Here is a 19,197-nt window from a genome sequence, read left to right on the forward strand (position 1 = left end):
ACACATCTATAAATACTAGAAAAGAAAAGTGAGATTAATTAAATCTACTTTGGAATATGCACATTTAACATTATGCGTATTTGTGTTTCTGAACAAACATCTGTGCTTTTGAATCTCCATAAATGAAGAATGTGGTTTATTCTGATGATTAGCTGCGATGTTTTCAGGGAGACTGTGCGATCTTAAAAAGTGTGTGTTGATAAGGATTCAAACATTAAGAGCTCCCACTTTACTCTGCAAACTGGAAAACAGAAGCAGACCATCATTAATAAGTCAATTCAACAAGGAGAAATGGTCATGTGGTCGTTAAATGTTCCTTTAGATAAAAATATGACTCCAAAACAGACCAGGCTTTTTAAAATCTCTGAACCAAACCTCATCATCTTCTCCACAGACTTTAATTTAGACTCATTCTGTCCCTGTCCTCCTTCAGATCCTGGTCCACGTCGGCTTCCTGACCGAGGAGTCCGGAGACGTCTTCAGCCCCAAAGTCCTGAAGGGGGGTCCTCTCGGGGAGATGGTCCAGTGGGCCGACATCCTCACCGCCCTCCATGTTTTGGGACACAACCTCAAGATCTCCATGTCCGTCAAGGAGCTCCAGGGGTGAGTTAACGCGTGCTGCTGTGTTAGCATTGTTAGCGTTAGCTCTGAACCAGCGTGTAGGTGACGCTCAGCTGCTTCATGTCGACGCGAGGATTGTCCAGACGAGAGCGTGTTTACTGTGACGAGAGACGAGAGGCTGTTGATCGAGACTTTCAGTAAACACTTTTGATTGAACGTTTTATCTGCTGTTTAAATAACAGAAACATTTTAAGACGCTCGTTAAAAGAGACTCATAACGTCTGCGAGGAAATGACCCCTGACGACAGCCGGGACACAAAGTAATGATCTTTTACGACCTTTCCGTTATTAATTGTGTGCTTGGACTCCCACACGGAGCATTTAAAAATGTGTAGTAACGCATTGTGCTCCTAATTACACCTGACTCCCTCTTTAACCCCCCCCCCCCCCCCCCCGAGCGCTACGAGGGCTCTAAGGTGCTGTTGATTTATCAGCTGCTGCATCGATCCCGTATCGACGCACCTCTCTCCACTTCCTGTCAGCGCTCCGTCTGCACTGGTGTGTGTGTGTGTGTCTTTATCCCCCCTGCGTCAGCACACTTGCATGTTTCTGCTGACGGATACTGCTGTGGTGCCAACGCACACACACACACACACACACACACACACACACACACAGATGGATGAATGTAAATCCACCCTGTTGGGTAGAGATCCCTAAGGCTTGTTCCGTCCGGTCCGTGCGATATCTACCTGACGGCCGAGACTGAATAAATCACACAGGTTGTCAAGCGCCCATGAAGACGGATGACTAATACTGAACGCTAAAAAAAAAAAAAAAAAAAAAATTAGACATGGTGGCACGAGCATCGAGCAGACGTCTGAATCACACACGTCTTTGTTCAGCCTTGATTGGGCTGATCGTCTTTGTCTTCCTGCCACCGTTGATCACTGCGGTTGACACATGTATGGAGCATAGATCAATAAAGTGATGTCTCCAGAGAGCCCCGCTGCACTCTCTTACACTCAGCACTGCCTGCGACAACTCCCACAAATCATAGAAGAAGTATTGTATTGACCCCCCAGCCCTTTGGCAAGTCATTCTGTAGACACATAAGGCCTCTGCAGGGAGCAGCAGAGAGCGGAGGAACGAGAGGGATCTTAGATATAAAAAATGAGTTTAAGAGATGGCGGGGACATCCACAGGGCCGGGTTCACTTGTCAGGTTCTGGAATGGATGGCAGCATCGTTTTTACTGAGTGCAGTCGCTGGACCTGTATTTTTTTTTATTTTTTTAAATTGGGTCTCAACAACCTGGGCTGTGATGTTTTGGGGGAACTGGCAGTCTAATCTAACACACCAGCATGAAGAATGATTTTTTTTTTTTGTCCACCTTGCTCACATGGAATGGCTTTAGAAAGGAAAACAGCTCTGAGCTTCGGATTACTAAGGGGGATGCAGTCTGAGCTTTCTGTAAACTGCGTTTTGGATCCTGACTCAGTCTTTTATAAACACTGCTGTGAGAAATATCACACTCACTCCTGATGTCCGTCTTTCCACATGGTTAGCTGCGGGAAAGTAGAAGCATGTACAAACATTCGTCTGGTGGTGTGTCACCTTTTTACCTCTCATGGTTCAGGAAAAGTCAACCCACAGGGACAACACAGATTGTTTGTTGGAGAACTGTTACCTGCCGTAGTGTTGTGTGTGTGTGTGTTTTGTCCTCACTGCAGCCTCTGATGGAGCACACCTGTGCCCCACTCTATAAAGAGCAGGAGGGAGCAGGCAGTCGGGGTCGGTGGATCATTCGGTTGTGTGATTCTCTGTAGAGATCGTACGCCCTCTGTGGGAGGACGGTGTTTTCCTGAAGAACTTTAAGCTCATTGTTTATCTTAGTGTTTTTGGTTAAAGGTATTTTGTTTAAGATTAATATGCTTCTCTTTAGTTTTTAGCTTTTGTTTTTTTTGTAGATAAATGATTTTTTGAGGTTGCTTATACTCAGTTCCTCCTTTTCTTCCCCTGGGCTTTATTTGGATTGTTACTCCCTTTATCCTCTAGCCATCTCGGTTAACGTAACACAAACAAAGCAGGGTTCTTCTTTGAGTAGTTCACACACTGATTGATCGAGCCGGTTTGGGGCCCGAATCCCGCCTTCAAACCAAAGTCAGCAGAAAGATCCTAAATGTTAGGATGGTTCTGAACATTATCTTGCTGGATTTTCCTGTGAGTGAGGTTAAGAGTGATCCCATCTGCTTAAAGAACGATATGTCCACCCGGATTTAACACAAGTTCAGAATCAGAATCAGATTTATTGTCCAGGTATGCTTACACACACACAAGGAATTTAACTTCAGTGAACTGTGCTCTCTTATGTACAGGTACAACATTAAATATCAACAATAAACAGAATAAGAAAAGACTAATATTTACATAAATATGAAACAGTGCAGTGGTGAATAGTGCAAAAGATGCTGAAGTAACATGATAAGTAAAATGTAGTTATATGACAGATGGCTCAATTAACATGTCAATTACAGTATTTAGGATAAGATAGGATAATACTTTATTGATCTCCAGAGGGGGAATTCGGGCGTTACAGCAGCACAGACAAGAAAGCTCAAAAATACACATTAAACAGAATAGATCAGATAAATAAAAATAAAAACAAGGGGTATATACAAGTACAAAATGAATGATGAAGTTAACTATGCAGTGAATTGAGAATTGAGACAGTATTTACAGAGAATGACAAGATAAAGTGACAAGTGATGATTAAAGTGACTCTGTATGATAAATAGCAGCAAGTAATGTAAACATCAGAGAAGAGAGGCAGTGTTATACCACAGTAATGCAGAGTGCAGTTAGATAATATAATGTAGTATAATATAATATAATATAATGTAGTATAATATAATATAATATAATGTAGTATAATATAATATAATATAGTGCAATATGAAGAATATAGTGTAATATAATGAAATGTTATATAATATAGACTAGTATAATAATATAATAAAAATATATAGAATGTACAGTATATATGTATATATAGACATAAATAAGAGTGTGTATATTGATTATTTAAATTAAATAATATATATATACATATATGTATATTCACAGTGATGGTTGGTTTAGAGAAAGAGTTAATATCTAACATTTTATGATACAGTATATAGATATTTATGAGCTGATATCCTGTTGTGTGTGTGTGGGGGGGGGAGCACACACACTCTGTGGATTGTCTTCCCTAGTCTCAGTCAAAAGTCATCCAAACATGAAGCCCACTCCTCCTGCCCCTTGTCCGCCATCTTTGTTTACTCTCATGTCCCGTTTGACTCGAGAGCTGTTTGTTTATTTTAGACTTCCAGGATCCAGAGCCGGGGTGTTTGTTGTTTGTGACTCAAGACTGTTAGTATGTGGTGTGCTGTTTTATTCATATCCCTGCTCTCCACACACTACAGAAAGAAAACTGTGAAACTCATCATTACTTCTCGTCATGTGAGGGGTCTCTAACATTTTCAACATCGGTCAGTGTTGGCCAGGATTTGTTCCCCACTAATCTGCCACCCTCTCCAATGAAAGTTTTAGATTGATTTCCTGTTTTAGGACTTTATGATGAATGTGGTAGAAATGTTATTTATGACTGAATGGATGATGTATTCCTGTAAACACAAGAAGAATCCGCTCCATGTTGTTGGTCAGTGAACTGTGTTTGTGTGTTGACACATCACGCTGTGCTAACAGAATCATTGTTGTCAATAAACAGACAAAAAGGAATGCTGCTGCAGAGATACCACCAAACCACTTTCAATCAACATTTCACACATTTCATCACTTCAGAGATCAATCCACAAAGAGTTGGGAAATTGATGAGATCTCATCTGAACGAGGGAGAGGGAGGGAGCCGGCGTTACACAGAGACCTCATCCGTCTTTTATGATTCAGTTTACCAATGAAGTGAGACAACCCTGCAGACTGCAGTCTCTCTCTCTCTTAACACACTGAAGCTCTCTCCATGAGTTGAGTTAGCCTCCATGGTGGTGCACGTGCCCGTCACGCTCACTCATACTTCAAACCAGTATGAGCTGGTGTCAATACTCTTGAGTAACCAATCATTAAACTTGAACATCCATCCATCCATTATCTTTACCCCTATTCCCGTTTGGGGTCACCTGAGGGCTGGAGTCGATCCTAGCTGTCATTGGTTGAGAGGCGGGGTTACACCCTGGTCTGTTCACCAGCCAATCACAGGGCTGACATATAGAGAGACCACCAGACACACTCACATTCACACCTACTATGAGTCACTAATTATCCTAACAGGCGTGTGTTTGGACTGTGGGAGGAAGCCGGAGTACCCGGAGAGAATCTTCAACATCAAAACCTAAAAATCTGAATTTGGACTGCAGACAGTTTGACGTCATCATATAGGAGAAGTTCTCCCAGCAGCTCAAACTATGACGGACTTATGGCTCCCCCGACTGCTAAACACGGTAGTTTCTATTAGAGTGCAAGTTTAGATTTATTTCTGCCTTATTGCAGTTTTTGTGTCCGATCCCTCTCACTCCAGTGTTGTCCTTTTTATACAGAGATTCACTTTAGACACGAGGCGAGGCAGTGACTTTTTTTTTTTTTTTGTATTTGTTTGTTTTCCTCCCTGAAGACAAACAGGTAGAAGGATAAACAAACCTGACAGAAAAGGCTGGCAGACACACAAAGACGCAGCCAGTTACAGTCCAATAGTCTGACAATCTGGACCCGCCGGCCGACGGAGACAAACAGAACGCCAGGCGGACAGACGAGACAGACAACTGCCCCTAAGAGGCTTCTTAGTGCAGGTTGAGTCCAAAACACCGGTTTAAAAAGTTTCCTCTGCTTCTCTTTGAGAAACTAAGACGAGGACAGAAAGTTGCTGAAGGTCCTTCCTCCTCCACAGTTTCATAAAGGTTTGTGTTTGTGTGCATCGTCTGTGTCTGACACGCTGCCTTCAGGGTCACCACAGAGAGCTGTGACTGGCTCAGGAGGACACAAAGGGAAGCTGTAATTGGTCACTGAGGGGATGGTTTGGTCTAAATGTTTACTGTATGTAACAAACACCATGGTTTGTTGTTTCTGATCTATAAAAATGCTCAGGTTTCTGGACTGAATTCTCTAGAGATCCACGGGGACTCGCTCACATACTGCAGCCTGTACGAGTGAGTGATATTAATGAATGAACCCATCTTATAATGATTTAAACTCCACTCATATGGATAGAAACTGAATTTTAAAGATGGTGATAAAAACGTCTTGAGATCGTTTTTGTTCTCCCTCTACATTAATGTGATCGTGCTGTGGTGTGGCCTGCAGGGCGTAATGATACAGGGAATCATTCAATTATATAATCTGTTTCAGTGACAGAGTGGAGGCATATCTTAGTCTCCGGGCTGTCAGTGTGCGGCTGGATGAACCGATGAGAGAGCGTGTGTGTGTGGGGAGGAGAGAAAGAGGAGTGAAGCAAAGTGCTGAGTTGACATCTGTTGAAGGCGGGGCTTGTTGTTATCCAAATATGAAAAATAGTGATTGGTTGCATAAAACGCTTTTTTTCCTCCTCCTTCAAAAACTCACTTAAGATTCCCTCCCCCCCAAACACACACACATCTTTGACTGTCCTTCTACGCAAAGCATAAATAAACCAGCACACACACACCTGAGGTTCTGTGCTTCAGATTTCTGCATCTCCTCACATCTGCTGAGCGTGCACTTCCTCACGACGGGGGGACTCACTGAGTACCCTGATGGAAATGAGGCTGATTTCGGTGCCAATTTGATTGGCGAGGCACCTGAGATGAATTGGTGTGTGAGGGAGAAAAGACAGTGCTCCCCCCCCCCCCCCCCCCCCTCCAGTTCTACATTAAAGGGTTTAGATCATTGAGGGCTGCAGCGGTACAGAGGGTGTAAAGGAGGACAGTCAGCAGCTTTATTCTGTCAATACTGTAAACAGGAAAAATAAAAAGTATTGAGAGATGGAGGAAACAAGATGGCCTGTGCAGTTTACTTGCGGACGGTGCGGATGAGAGACGTAGTCAGTGTAGTACAGTACATGGATTTGAGGAATGGGGGGGGCCTATGTGTACATGGATCTTTATGTAGTTGTAATTAAGGAGCGAGGAAGTAAAGGTGGCTTTGTAGGACGGTCCTAAACAGGACAAAAGTTTATAAAAAGCATCTATGGACCAAGCCCGAAGGAGGAGAGCCCAGCCACCAGATGCTAGGCTTTGAGCTCCCCCGTGGGTCTGGCTCCAGGGGTTGTGACCCCGTTGTCCCTCTTTTGAGCTATGTGACACGTTCCCATATCTGCCGCTTCATAGGGGTTTTGTTGAACTGCTCTAAGTCTGGTCCTTCCCCCCGGGATGATTAAGAAGCTGATTAGAATTCCTTTTTTTTTTCTTCAGTTTTATCAGGGTTTTGTTTCCATCTGTCCGTTTGGTTTATCTGAACCATTCCTGTGAGCTCATGACCACCTTCACACAATATCGTCATGTGTGCCCGAGGCATTTCACTTTGACTTGATTGAAGAGTGAGTCGTGAGAAAGCAGGGAATTCAATAATGTCATGCCTCATTCTCCCCGAGATGTGAGAATCAACAAGGACTGGACAGGCCCTCCCATTTCCATGACATATGCACGCACATGTATGAATAGAAGTATGCAGTAACACCAGATTTAATCACCACTCTCAATCTAATCAGTTGGCTGTTACTTTAAGAGCCGTCTGTTCACTAATGTTTTACACTTAAACTCTCATAAGTACCATTAAACCTTTATGTGCCTCTGTACATTGCCAGCTACGTTCCCTGTGCATTTAAGTATTCATAGTTCAGCCTCCACAGTGGAGCTTTACACATCGCCTCCCTGCCTAGTCCTCTATTCAGACTACTGAAATCAAACATTCACACAACATGAGAATCTCAGTGTCAGACTGTCAATGTCAAAATAACAGATTGTTAAACTTCAATATAATTCTAGCAATAATTATGGAATACACCTTCACCAACGGCTTTCAGCACCACAAATGCTGCCGGCATGTTTTGGCAGTTTATACATTGCTGTCTCGTCTCACTAGCAGCAACTATTGGACACTGTAGCTTCAGTGTTTATCCAGCTCTACATGGGTCTGTAAACCTTTCTGTGTTCTAACCTCTCTCCATTTTTCAAAAGCATCTCCCAATATTGATCCTAGTTTGAGCACGTTTCTGCTCGTGGAGCTTATTAGAAACATGCAGAGGCTTTTTAGGTCGGGTACAATCACTTCTATCTGAACCACTTCTCTTGCCCGCTTCCATCGCTGCAACACCTGTTGACCTGATAACTGCTCTCATATCTGGCAAACCGAGGGGCGTCCAAAACGGCCATGTCTTAGAACCGCCTACCTTCTCTGGTCCAAACAAATCCAGAGCATTCAGGACCAGAATCTGAAGTTAGAAGGAGGACATACTGGCTGCTGCATTGTTGTCAGAGAAGCCAGCACTTCAACATAGCATGTTTCCTTAATTTCTGATCATATAGTAAGCTCACTTTATCATTTCAGTCAGTAGATATCTTACAGATTGTCCTATAATTCAGGTTTATTCATCACGCTGACATATATTTGCGTGCGTGTCTTTAATCTATCTATTGGTCTGTGTGTAACTCTGCCTGTCGTGTGTGATAGGGAGCATTTTACAGCAAGTGAAAGCCTCCGTATGTGCTTGTGAATCCATGTGTGTGAACTGATGCTAGTTTGCATCATAAGCTCATTTGCCATTAAGTCTGGCGCTTTGGCCCAGAAATGGCTTGCATAACCCCGGAGATTAATGCAAAAAGAGCTACCCACCAAGGTTATGTAACGCCTTATAAAATTGGATTGGTCTTCAGATTCTCTCAGTTACACACCTCTGATCTCCTCTGTATTTTTGCTCTGACCTGTGCATGCTCTAGTCTGATTATCACTGCACTGTGGCTCTTTTCATTCATCCATTACTTTCTCCTTCTCTTCTGCACTGTTTCCGTTTCATCTTTTGCTTTGATCTGTTACCTAAATGGGCCTTGATCTTGTTAAATGGATTGTGTGGGTTTAACACAGTCTGACAAGCCGACTCAATGTTCTCTGAATACCGTTAGCAGGCAGCAATATCCTGCATGGATATACAGAATAACCACTCCAAGAATCTAAACGTGGAGGAGAGGGTTTCCTCGTCCTGGTGAACCCAGGAGGTGTGTTGTCAGGGGCCTCTGGAGGAGGGACCAGACTAAGAGCGGTTCAACCAAACCCCTTTGTTGGGTAGAAATGGGAACATGTTTCCTCGCCCCGAAGAGGGAAAACCGGGGCACCACCCTGGAGCCAGACCCACAGGGGAGCTTAAAGGCGATCATCTGGTGGCCAGGCTTACCTCCATAGGTCGGGCTCAGCCTAAAAGAACTACATGGAGCCTCCGTCCTGTTGGCCGTCCATCAGCAGGGAGAGGAATGAGGGTCAGGTGCATGCTAAGCCAGGTGGTAGGCGGGGGGGGCCTGGGTGTGCTAATCGCTGGCATTGTAGACTGGTTCTCGGGACGTGGCATGTAGCCTCTCTGGTAGGGTGGGAGATGGAGCTGGTGTAGGAGGTAGAGCGCTAACAGCTAGATAAAGTTGAGCTTAACTCAACGCCTGCTTCCACCGCCGCCCGGACTCACAAAAGTGGAAGAAAATAAATGGATAGAAGAATAAATGACTGGATGCTGTGTGGGTGGTTTATGGAGTTGCTGCTGTTTTGAGGAGACCCAAACTTTTGTCTTGAGGTGTCAAGAAAAACAAAAGTCTAACTCTGCGCCTCCGCTGTCATCGTCTCTCCATTAGCCTTTTCAGACATGCACAAAACTCCTGAACATTTGTCCGCATTTGCAGGCTGAGCTGCATGTGTGAACACCAACGCCCACATTTTTCAACCTCGCCTTTATCCAGATGTTTTCCTGCCAACTATTCAGGAAAATATTCCTTGTGAAGCAGGACGAAATATTCCAGAAAGTTTCCCTCATGAATGCTAGTGGAGGACGTTTTGTGCGACAGCGGTGCAATGTTTGTGAAGGTGATGAAGCTGCTTCATTCATCGTTCCTGCTCATCTTTATGTTCTTTTCCACTTGATACTGTGAACCAGATATCATACACCATCTTGGATTTCTACACCTTTTTGAAGTCATGCCTCCTGAGATCCTCGGTCACACAGAGAAAAACTTTCCCACTGTGACTAACGTGTGAGTAAGCAATTAGCAGGAAGATCTCAGGGGGCAGACTGTCAGAGTGTACCAGGTTCTAGGAGTGGAATTGTGGAAAAAACAAAACAAATCATGTCTCTTCTTCCTCCGTCATCCCCTGCCGTCTTGACTCCCCCACCTTCTGCCATTATTAAAGCGAAGCCTGCAGAGAGACCTGAGTCAGTGACCTGGCTTCACCTCGTGTTCTCCTGCAGGCTGTTTGCTGCTTCAAGCAAATGAGAACAAACACAAACAGAACACGCGTTTCCTTTTTAAAGCACTGAGGCTGCTCTCTTTCTTTCTCCGTGGCAATTAAGGCTGTTTCTTATTTTCCCTTCACTGGCGCTTTATCTTGTGTCTTTCATTACTTGGATATTATTCTGCTCCTCTCTTGGCTGTGCAGGTTTAGAGGGAAACAACTTTTAAAGCGGCTGACTTGCAACAATATTACACCCTTGTCTGTACGAGCAGGGGTGAAGCGTCTTCTTAATATTATTAAGGGAGTGTGTGTCCAATCTCTTTATTTGGGAGAACCTGCTGAGGTGAGTGAAACTCCTGAAGGGACCTGTGAGGCAGTTCCTTTTTTTAGAGAAAAGGTTGCACATTAGCATTAATCAGCAGTGTGTGTGTGTGTGTGTGTGTGTGTGTGTGTGTGTGTGTGTGTGTGTGTGTGTGTGTGTGTGTGTGTGTGTGTGTGTGTGTGTGTGTGTGTGTGTGTGTGTGTGTGTGTGTGTGTGTGTGTGTGTGTGTGTGTGTGTGTGTGTGTGTGTGTGTGTGTGTGTGTGTGTGTGTGTGTGTGTGTGTGTGTCAGCATGTCTCTTTGTTAAAAAAAGTAGAGCGTGTAAATGAGTCTTATGCACAGTCTGCAACACTGTGTCTGCTTTAAGAGAACAAACCACAGGATGTGTGTTACAGGATGTATAAGTAGCTCTTACTTCAGTGGCACTGAGATATTGTACATAACTCAAATGTTCAGCCTTGGTGACTAGTTTAGTTTCTACATTGTGTCACTGCATATAAAACATTTTTTCAGTTTTGTTTAGAATTGAGCCACCTGACACCTGGGGGATTAGTTCATAAATCAACTGACGAGTCAACAAAATAAATCAGAAAAATATCAACATTAACAAACTAAGTCTAACAGTAAAATCCTCCTGTCAAATTGTTGATTGATTTTTTTAATGACTTAAAGGTCACATATTGTCTAACATACACTTCACCATGTTCCTCTAACACTAACATGTGTCTCTAGTCCGTCTACAAACCCCCCAATGATGAGAAAAGTCCATCCTCTACGTCTTTTCCCTGCTCCACTTTTCAGAAAATGTGTGCTCAAACAGGCCGTTTGGAGGTTTTCCCTTCATGGCATCACAAAGGGCAGTAGCCCCTCCCCCAGGCGGGTGACACTCCCACAGCTAGGTGTTTGTTCTGCCCTCTGAGTCTGCCTTCTCACCGTAAACAATAGGACATGGAGCGAGAATGCACAGAGTACATCCAAGCCCTTCCAGAGAGGGGGCGTGGTCAGAGACAGCTCATTTACATATTTAAAGGTACAGACACAGAAACAGCCTGTTGTCTTGTCGGCCGCATATTCTCTTCATCAGGTCGGTTTGCTCCTATGATCCCCGCCAACCTCAATGTCATCTTTTGTTATTATTTTGATTGAGAGCCCCCTGGTGGTGGAATTGACGTACTGTGATGCATACAGAGCATGAAAACAAATCTGACACTCATGGATAGAAAAGTTCTCAAACTTATGATTGGCATATTTACGTTCTTTTTGATCATAATGTTGAGCTGAATGTATGATGATGTGATTTCCCATTCAGGACTCTCGACTCTCGGTTTTAAAAGAAATACGTTTTCTAACTTCCAGCAGGGTTTTTGTAACGTTCAATGAGTTAATGATCTGATTTTCTGCCCTGGTTTATCTTCTGTATCTCTGTCCTTGGGCCTCCTCACACTCCTCCATCAGTCGGTTCCCCTCTGTCTCTCGTCTGTCGTTCCTCTTTCCTTCTTGCTGCAGTTGTTTCCCTCTAAGCTTAAATCAATCTGCTTGTTAGCAACTTCCCAGATTTTCTTTTTACAGCATTTCATCACCCCTGTTCTCTCTCCTAACCCCTAACAGACACTCACACCACTGAAGCACACACTTGGTAATGACTTCCCTTATCCCTCGTCTCAGATATAAAGAACTGGGGGGGGGTCGGGGGCAGAAGTGGCCCATGGGTGACTATCTCTTTTGTTACTGGTGCTGCTTTGGCTCACATCTCCGCATGACGTTACCTCTAATTGGTTTTCCTCACACAACAGGGACTTGGAAATACGAGCAGGAGAAGTAGGAGCGTGTCTGTAAAGGGTTTATAGTCTAAAGTTATGTTTCAGACTTCTAACATGGGAGCCGTTTTATAACATGAATTAAGGCTTGGTAAGATTTGATGTTATTAACTGGACATGTGGTCATATGTGGTATGTTAGGAGACATCATCTAGGATTCTGTTGATATGATGTCAACACTTCCTTGTGCAGTGTTTTTCTGACTTCTGAAATAGTCTTGATTTTCAAAGGAGGAAAAAAAACATCTCAAGCATAACTAATAATATTAAGAATGCTCTTCATTCCACCTTTGATAAGTCAACCTTACGACGTCTGTCTCTGTGACAAGGCCGCTGGAGCTGCTCTGAAAAGAGCTGTCGTTCTTTCTGACACGGAGAGAAAAGCAGCCACAGTCATTTCAAGACATACAATTATACAGAAGTCACAGCGAGCTGTCGGAGCGTTCGTCTGTTCCCTACTCTGTAACCTTGGGTGGGCGAGAAAAAAAGACAATAGAAACTCGGTCTCACGCAGTCTACAATATGAATTCATCATGCGTATGTGTGAATGCTAAGTTGATAGCCAGCTAGCTCTTGTTTCTGAATATTAGTCAATGGAGAGTGGGGACGCAACGATTAGAGATTTTGATGGTGGACTATAGTCTGAGGGATAATCTCTGCAGACCCCCCTTTGTTTCTACACAGCTCGCTGCCTCTAGCATCGTAAAGCTAATGTAGCGTAGCTTCAATGTCTCGAGACGAGCACGACACCACCTGTCTGTTTTTGTTCTCTGCACCAAAAAGTATCGCACTTTGTCGTTTTATGAGAGAGAGAACAGACTCAAGCCGTGTACTGGAGATTAAATAATCGTAACTTTTAAAGTGTGGTTAACGGTGAAACCTGTGAATTGCTGCATCCATATTAAAGCCAAACTCACAAAAAGCTGAGGAAACCCAAGATGGATGCATCCATTTTTGATCTCGTGAATAAGAACTTACCATGTTGCAATGTTAAAGAGCGCTTAAAATCAGGTCAGGATTTTGAAAACGTGTGAAATGTCAAGTTTAAAGAGGAGATATTATCCCCCTCCTCCACCTTTTCAAACAGTCCCCCTGTGGTCTAAATGAAACATCTGTGCTGTGCTTTGGTCAAAATATAACATGAATCAAGCACCAGAGGAGGTTTGTGACCCTGTATAAACCAGCTCTCTCAGAACGCTCCGTTTTGGTGTGTGTGTCTCTTTAAATGAAATGACCCCGCCCCCTGAGTTTTCCCCGTAGACATCACTCCTCTGTAGCGAGAATAAAAATGGCGGACCTGCGCAAATATTTTGTTCTAGGCTGGGGGTGGAGATTTTTTTTTTTACCAGAATCCCACTGTGACATCACAAGGAGAGCACATTTGAAACAGAGCATTTTTCTCTGTGTTGTAAGACTTATGCAGACCACAAACAAAGGACTGGATGGGTTTATTTCACATTTTTTTAGGTCTGTAGACACTCAGGTTACCCAAATAAATGTTCAAAAACGCTGTAAAAGTGGATTTTTTTATAATATATCCCCTTTAAAATGTTCTCTTGTTATCCAATATGGAACAAGGTTTTTATCAGGTTTTTTTTACATCTATGATTCTGAGCCATGACAGGTCTCTCTTCTGCTTCTCGTCCCTGTGGAGAAACAACTCTCTCTCTGTCAGCTATTCCAGTCATTCTCTCCACTGTGTGAGGAAAAGAGAGGTGCAGAGAGGAGAGAATGAAAGCAGTGAAGGCGGCCTCAGTTGTCCGACTGTGTAAAGAAAAAATGGCTAAGAGAGGTCAGCCTTTATCGGCTAAGGGGCCAAAACAGTCGGCTCTGGCTGAATGAAGTGAGGGGGGGGGAAGAAAAGCTGGACAGGCAGGTACTGAAAGGGGACGTGTGGAAGACGACGTGTGTGTGTTTCATCATCTCAGACCACGGCACTGAGGGCTTTCCAATCTCTTCTCACTGGAAGCATGGGAGGACAGTTCTCGCTCTGAATAGACTGCGAGGCCCGGGGACACATTGAAGCCAACTCGGGTAAAACACAGCGCTATCAGCCATCTATCATCCAGCTGCACTCACACCGGCTTTGTCCCTCGCGAGATGTTTGCCCGGAGAAGAAAGAGAGAATAATGAGGAGAAGGAGATTTTTAGAAGAAGTGTAATCTCATGTAGTCACACATGTAGCTTTTCTTTGTCTGGACCGTTATAGCGCTCTCTGCTGCGGTAGACGAGGCTTTTGTTGACGTGTGGAAGCATTTGGAAAATAGATGAGAAATTAATGGGTTCAGTGATTTGCTGAGTCTGTGAGAATTTAATTGCCTAAGAGGAACAAAACCTCGTCAATCAAACTGAGCCGTTGGAGGAAACCCATGCTACATAATCAGCCTACAAAATGCTGCCACACCGTGCTGCTCATATGAGATGCTCTCCGTTCACTGAGCTTGTTTACATCTGAGTAGTAGAGTCAGAAGAGCAGGCCTGTTTAACAGATCTACCACCAGGCTATACTGTTAGCCCCAGCTAGTTGTGAGTGGCTGTGATGCAGTTTGAGCATAACATCTGACTGGAATTGTGTGCCAAAATATCAGAATCACAATCAAGTTTATTACCGAGTACATTTACACATACAAGGAATTTGACTTGGTGTATTGGTGCTAAACAATGAACAAGGAAATAAAGCAGAACTAACAGCAACTTAAATAATACAGAATAAGAAGCTGTTACAATATATGAAATAGAATTTAAAAATGTAAAATATAACATAAAATAAAAAATAAAAACAAAATGTACAATGTAGGAGCTGTGCAGTGGACTATGAGAAAAGAAAATATTTCAGTGTATGTAACCTACTCACAGAGTGCATGTAAAGAAAATACATTTAAAGTCCAGTGGGCGTTAATGTAACGTACTAATAATAATATGAATAAGTGTTTAATCTTCTAATCATCCTGATACCGACTAGCCAGAGTGATGTTTTACTGTTTAGGGCCTTTGTCCACAGACGGCGCCTTTTGCACTGGAAGCGCTCACAACATCGTTTTCAGAGCGCTTCTTAAACATTGAACTGCTTTAGTTTTGAAGGAACCACTGTTTGTGGACACGGGTCGTTAGTCGTCCGAAGGAGCAAATCCCTCGTCATGATATTATTTATTATTTATTTCAACTAAAGGTAAAATATGAATGTTTAACATCTGGATATTTACTTTTCATGTTTGATTTATTTCCTCATTTCAGTGTATGGTTACGACACAATAAAACGCAACATGAAATATTTTCTCATAATACGGAAACACTGTTCATGAGCAAACAGGAGCAGGAAGAAGAACTTATAATACCAGTAGATACTGTTGACACAGAATAAGATAACCTGTTGATTTGTCTTTCTATTGAAACGGTTTTGCAGAACTTCAGATAGAGTCACAAACAAATCCGACTTTCTCTTTGGTACCTAACAGATATCTCAGACCAGAGTTTGAGTCAAACAGATAGCTTCAGGTGTATTAACTCATCCTCAAAGATCTGGCTCAACTTTTGAGCTCGTGAAGGATGAAGCTGGAAACGAGTTTCTTTAGTTAAGAGAAATAATGAGCCCTGGCTGGAGAGCTTGTGAACTTCATAATGGGCCTTTTATTGCTTTTTCAGTGCGGCGGTGCATGACCACGACTGATAAATCAGGGCGCAGCACCTGCAGAGCAAGCACATAGTCATCAGTTTGGATGTCGGGGAAAGCATTAGAGGAAAATATCAATAGGTGCATCATCAATTCTGAGCATCGTAAAGCTGAGCAGCTGGCGGAGGATCAAATAAAGTCGTCACATTCTGGCTTCATGTGCTTTCATTCTCCGCAGAACAGCTGATATTTGTGTAAACTCTTTCTTTATGCGCTCATTAGAATATTTAATTTCATCTCTAGAAGCTAAAGTAAGCAGAGAAACAAGCGCTGCTTATTATCCTCTTCTCTTTCCTTCAGACATCTTGACGGTGTTTCTCTTGGTTCTCTCAGAGCCCTTGTTATCTCCACCTTCATTGAAAGAGAGAGCGCTGCTGATGTGAGCAAAGTCGAGCATAATTGGATTTGTTACCTGCACACTCTGTCTCACCAGGCGCCCTCGGAGTTAAGAGTTAACACGAGAGCCCTCAAATATTTTTACTCGACGATGCTGTCAGCGTCTCTCTCTCCCCCCCCCGTCCTAATGGCTTAAAAAAGTGACACGCTGTCATTACACCTGATGTCTGTGTGCCCTCTCTGAGGAGAAAATGAGCCATTTTAGGGCAGCCAGCCTTGAAATTAGGGTTGAGCGAGGCGAGGTGTTGATTTCACTAAATCTGAATAGATTGCCGACTTTCCTCTCACCTTTACTGTTTCTTGGATCTCACACTTTGTCTTCCTTGAGCTTTTTTTTCTCCCTCGCTCACTGATAAGAGAGCAGTTATAAAACACACACTGGCAGCTCTCTTTGTGGATTCTTAACCACACAAGTCTAGACAGATGCAGCTCTTCTTTACAGCCTAACATTGTGTTTCTGCTCCATTTCTCTGATGGAGAGAATCGAGCCGACGTTAGACGCTCCATAACATCTGTGTCCTGCACAAAAAAAAAAAACACTTCACCCACTTTTATTTATTCCCCTCATGTCTGTGTCTTTCTTATCTGGTGATTTCTCACCGTTGAAGCGCTGCAGCTCGGCCTTTTCCCCGCACTACTCTTCTTCTGTTTTAGTCGTGCTGGAATGCCATCCGTGAAATATGTTTTTCCGATCTTCTTATCTTATATTTTCTCAAATCCTCTCCAGTGTTTTTTAGTGTTTGTCCTTAAAAAAGAACACAGACTCGTGTGTTCTGATCTAAAGTCACCGTCAGACGGGCATCATTATTTGTCAGCAGCTTTTAAAGCTTTACCCGCCACAAACACAGAACAGTTTGTCGGTCTTACACAGCAGGTTAGAAGAGGATCAGTCAGGAGAGTAAACACTTAAAGAAAAGAAACGTTTGTTTATGACTCGACAGCCACGCTGCTCTGTCAGGTTGTTTGCAGGCACATCGTCATGCTGATGTCATCATGTGCGCCCTATGCTACGATGCTAGCATGCTAATAATAACTGCTTTAGAAACACTGAAAATGTGTTTTGTGTTCGGAGGTGCTGAGCGTCTGGCCAGTGACAGTGAAGTCATTTTCAGTTTACCGCGGTTTAGTCTGCAGCTAACCAGCACCTGAGGACACGTTTTGGCTGTGCACCGGGTACCCTGCTGGTCCTTTATAATAATCGCTTGAGCTGATCGGTTAATCGGTTAATTTACACTTAAATGGTGACTTGAGCTTGTACAGCGCCGCCACGGGCGCAATTTGGGGTGCAGCGTCTTGCTCAAGCACAATCCAAGATTTCCACTTAAAAGCTTTATATGTGATTTTTTGATCCAGCAGATGTCGCCCTTGAGCACCAGCATGAAACCAAAACAACTCGCGCTGCATTGTTGTGTTAGCATGCTAATGCTAGCGATCTTTATTATGCTCGTATCTTCACACTGCATGTAAATTTACCTGAAATGAGCGTGATCTAGAACAATCATTCCCAAAGTCTGGGTCCCGACCCACGGGTGGGTCGCCAGAGATTTTTTATGGGTCGCCAAATTATTTTTCAGAATGTTTACACTACAGTATTTAATGTGACGTTTCTGCCTGCAATACACATTTAAGCCACATGGGGGAGCTCCGCTATGTCACACTTTCCCTCTCCACCATATTAAAGCAAAAAATAAGGCTCTTCCACCAGCCACTGGATGGCGGGAGAGATAAAGTCACCGTCATGGATGCTTGGCTAATAAAAAAGAAATGCGATGTTCCAGACCAGACAGCTACCGAAGGCCCACAGGGGCAAGCATGTGGTGAAAACCTGTGTAGGGGAGGTGAAGTGACCCCTTCACGGCTCGTAAACCAGACGGAAGACCAGTGTGAGTCCAGCATTAACGCTAGCCACGCTAGCATTAGCAATCGACTCAACCAACCGGCAGAGGACCGTACAAAGGGTAGGCGGCTTGAGAAATCAAATGAAGAGCCTCACGCCAAGAAGAAAAAAACAGCTTCAAGGCCATACAAAGACTACTTTTTGAATTATGGTTTTGTGAATTGTTCGAATCATAACCAGGAGGCACGGCCGATGTGTGTTATATGTAGCGAAACACTAGCAAATGACTAGCATTTGGAAACACTTCACCATGATCTTGTAAACAAACCCCTGGATTTTTTTTCAAAGGAAGGCACAGGAAATTAAAGCATCAGCTGATGTTCTGCGAAAAAATGTGACATTAAATGACAAAGCCCAGCTTGCTTCGTACATGGTTTCTTATCGTGTAGCCACAGAGAGGCAACCGCACACCATCGCGGAAAAATTAATCCTTCCTGCTGCAATAGACATGGTAACCACAGTGATGGACGCGAAGTCGGCGGAAAAAATCAAATGTATCCCCCTCAGTAATAACACAGTGTCACGCAGGATTCATGATATCTCAAACAACTTGGAGGAACAGCTTATTTCGAGATTAAAGGCAGCGGCTGATTTCTCCATCCAGCTTGATGAGAGCACGGATGTTTCCGATTGCGCAACTTTGTTGGTTTATGTACGATATGTGTGGGGAAATGAATTTCTGGAGGACTTGTTATGTTGCCTGAATATCCCCACCGGTACGACAGGTGAACAAATATTTGATGTGCTGAATGACTACGTGGTTACAAAGTGCTCACTGGACTGGGCCAATTGTAAAGGAATAACGAGTGATGGGGCAGCAAACATGACGGGAAGAAACAGCGGTGTTGTGAAGAGAATTAAGGAGGCAGCTGGAAACGACATTGTCTGGAACCATTGTTTCATTCACAGACATGCACTGGCATGCAAAGGAATGCCTGCAGGTCTCGAAAAGGTATTGAAAGAAGTTGTTCGCGTTGTGAACTTTATTAAAGGCAGCGCGCTCAACAACCGGCTTTTTGACCAGATGTGCGTTGACATGGGAGCGGAACACACGCACTTACTGTATCACACAGAAGTGCGC

The 19,197-nt window shown here is 43.5% G+C and overlaps 2 protein-coding genes across 2 annotated transcripts in view; one reads left to right on the top strand and one right to left on the bottom strand.

Moving 5' to 3' along the window:
• Positions 1-19,197, bottom strand: part of LOC132992953 (uncharacterized) — a 277,165-nt gene that overhangs the window by 132,816 nt on the left and 125,152 nt on the right. The window lies entirely within an intron of this gene.
• LOC132992831 (alpha-1,6-mannosylglycoprotein 6-beta-N-acetylglucosaminyltransferase B-like) overlaps positions 1-19,197 on the top strand; it is a 137,842-nt gene that overhangs the window by 73,780 nt on the left and 44,865 nt on the right. The window contains exon 8 of the mRNA XM_061062354.1: positions 434-603. Coding sequence (XP_060918337.1) covers positions 434-603 — 170 coding nt within the window. The remainder of the gene's footprint in view (positions 1-433; positions 604-19,197) is intronic.

This window comes from Labrus mixtus, chromosome 2 (assembly GCF_963584025.1).
Source record: "Labrus mixtus chromosome 2, fLabMix1.1, whole genome shotgun sequence".
Taxonomy (NCBI): Eukaryota; Metazoa; Chordata; class Actinopteri; order Labriformes; family Labridae; genus Labrus; species Labrus mixtus.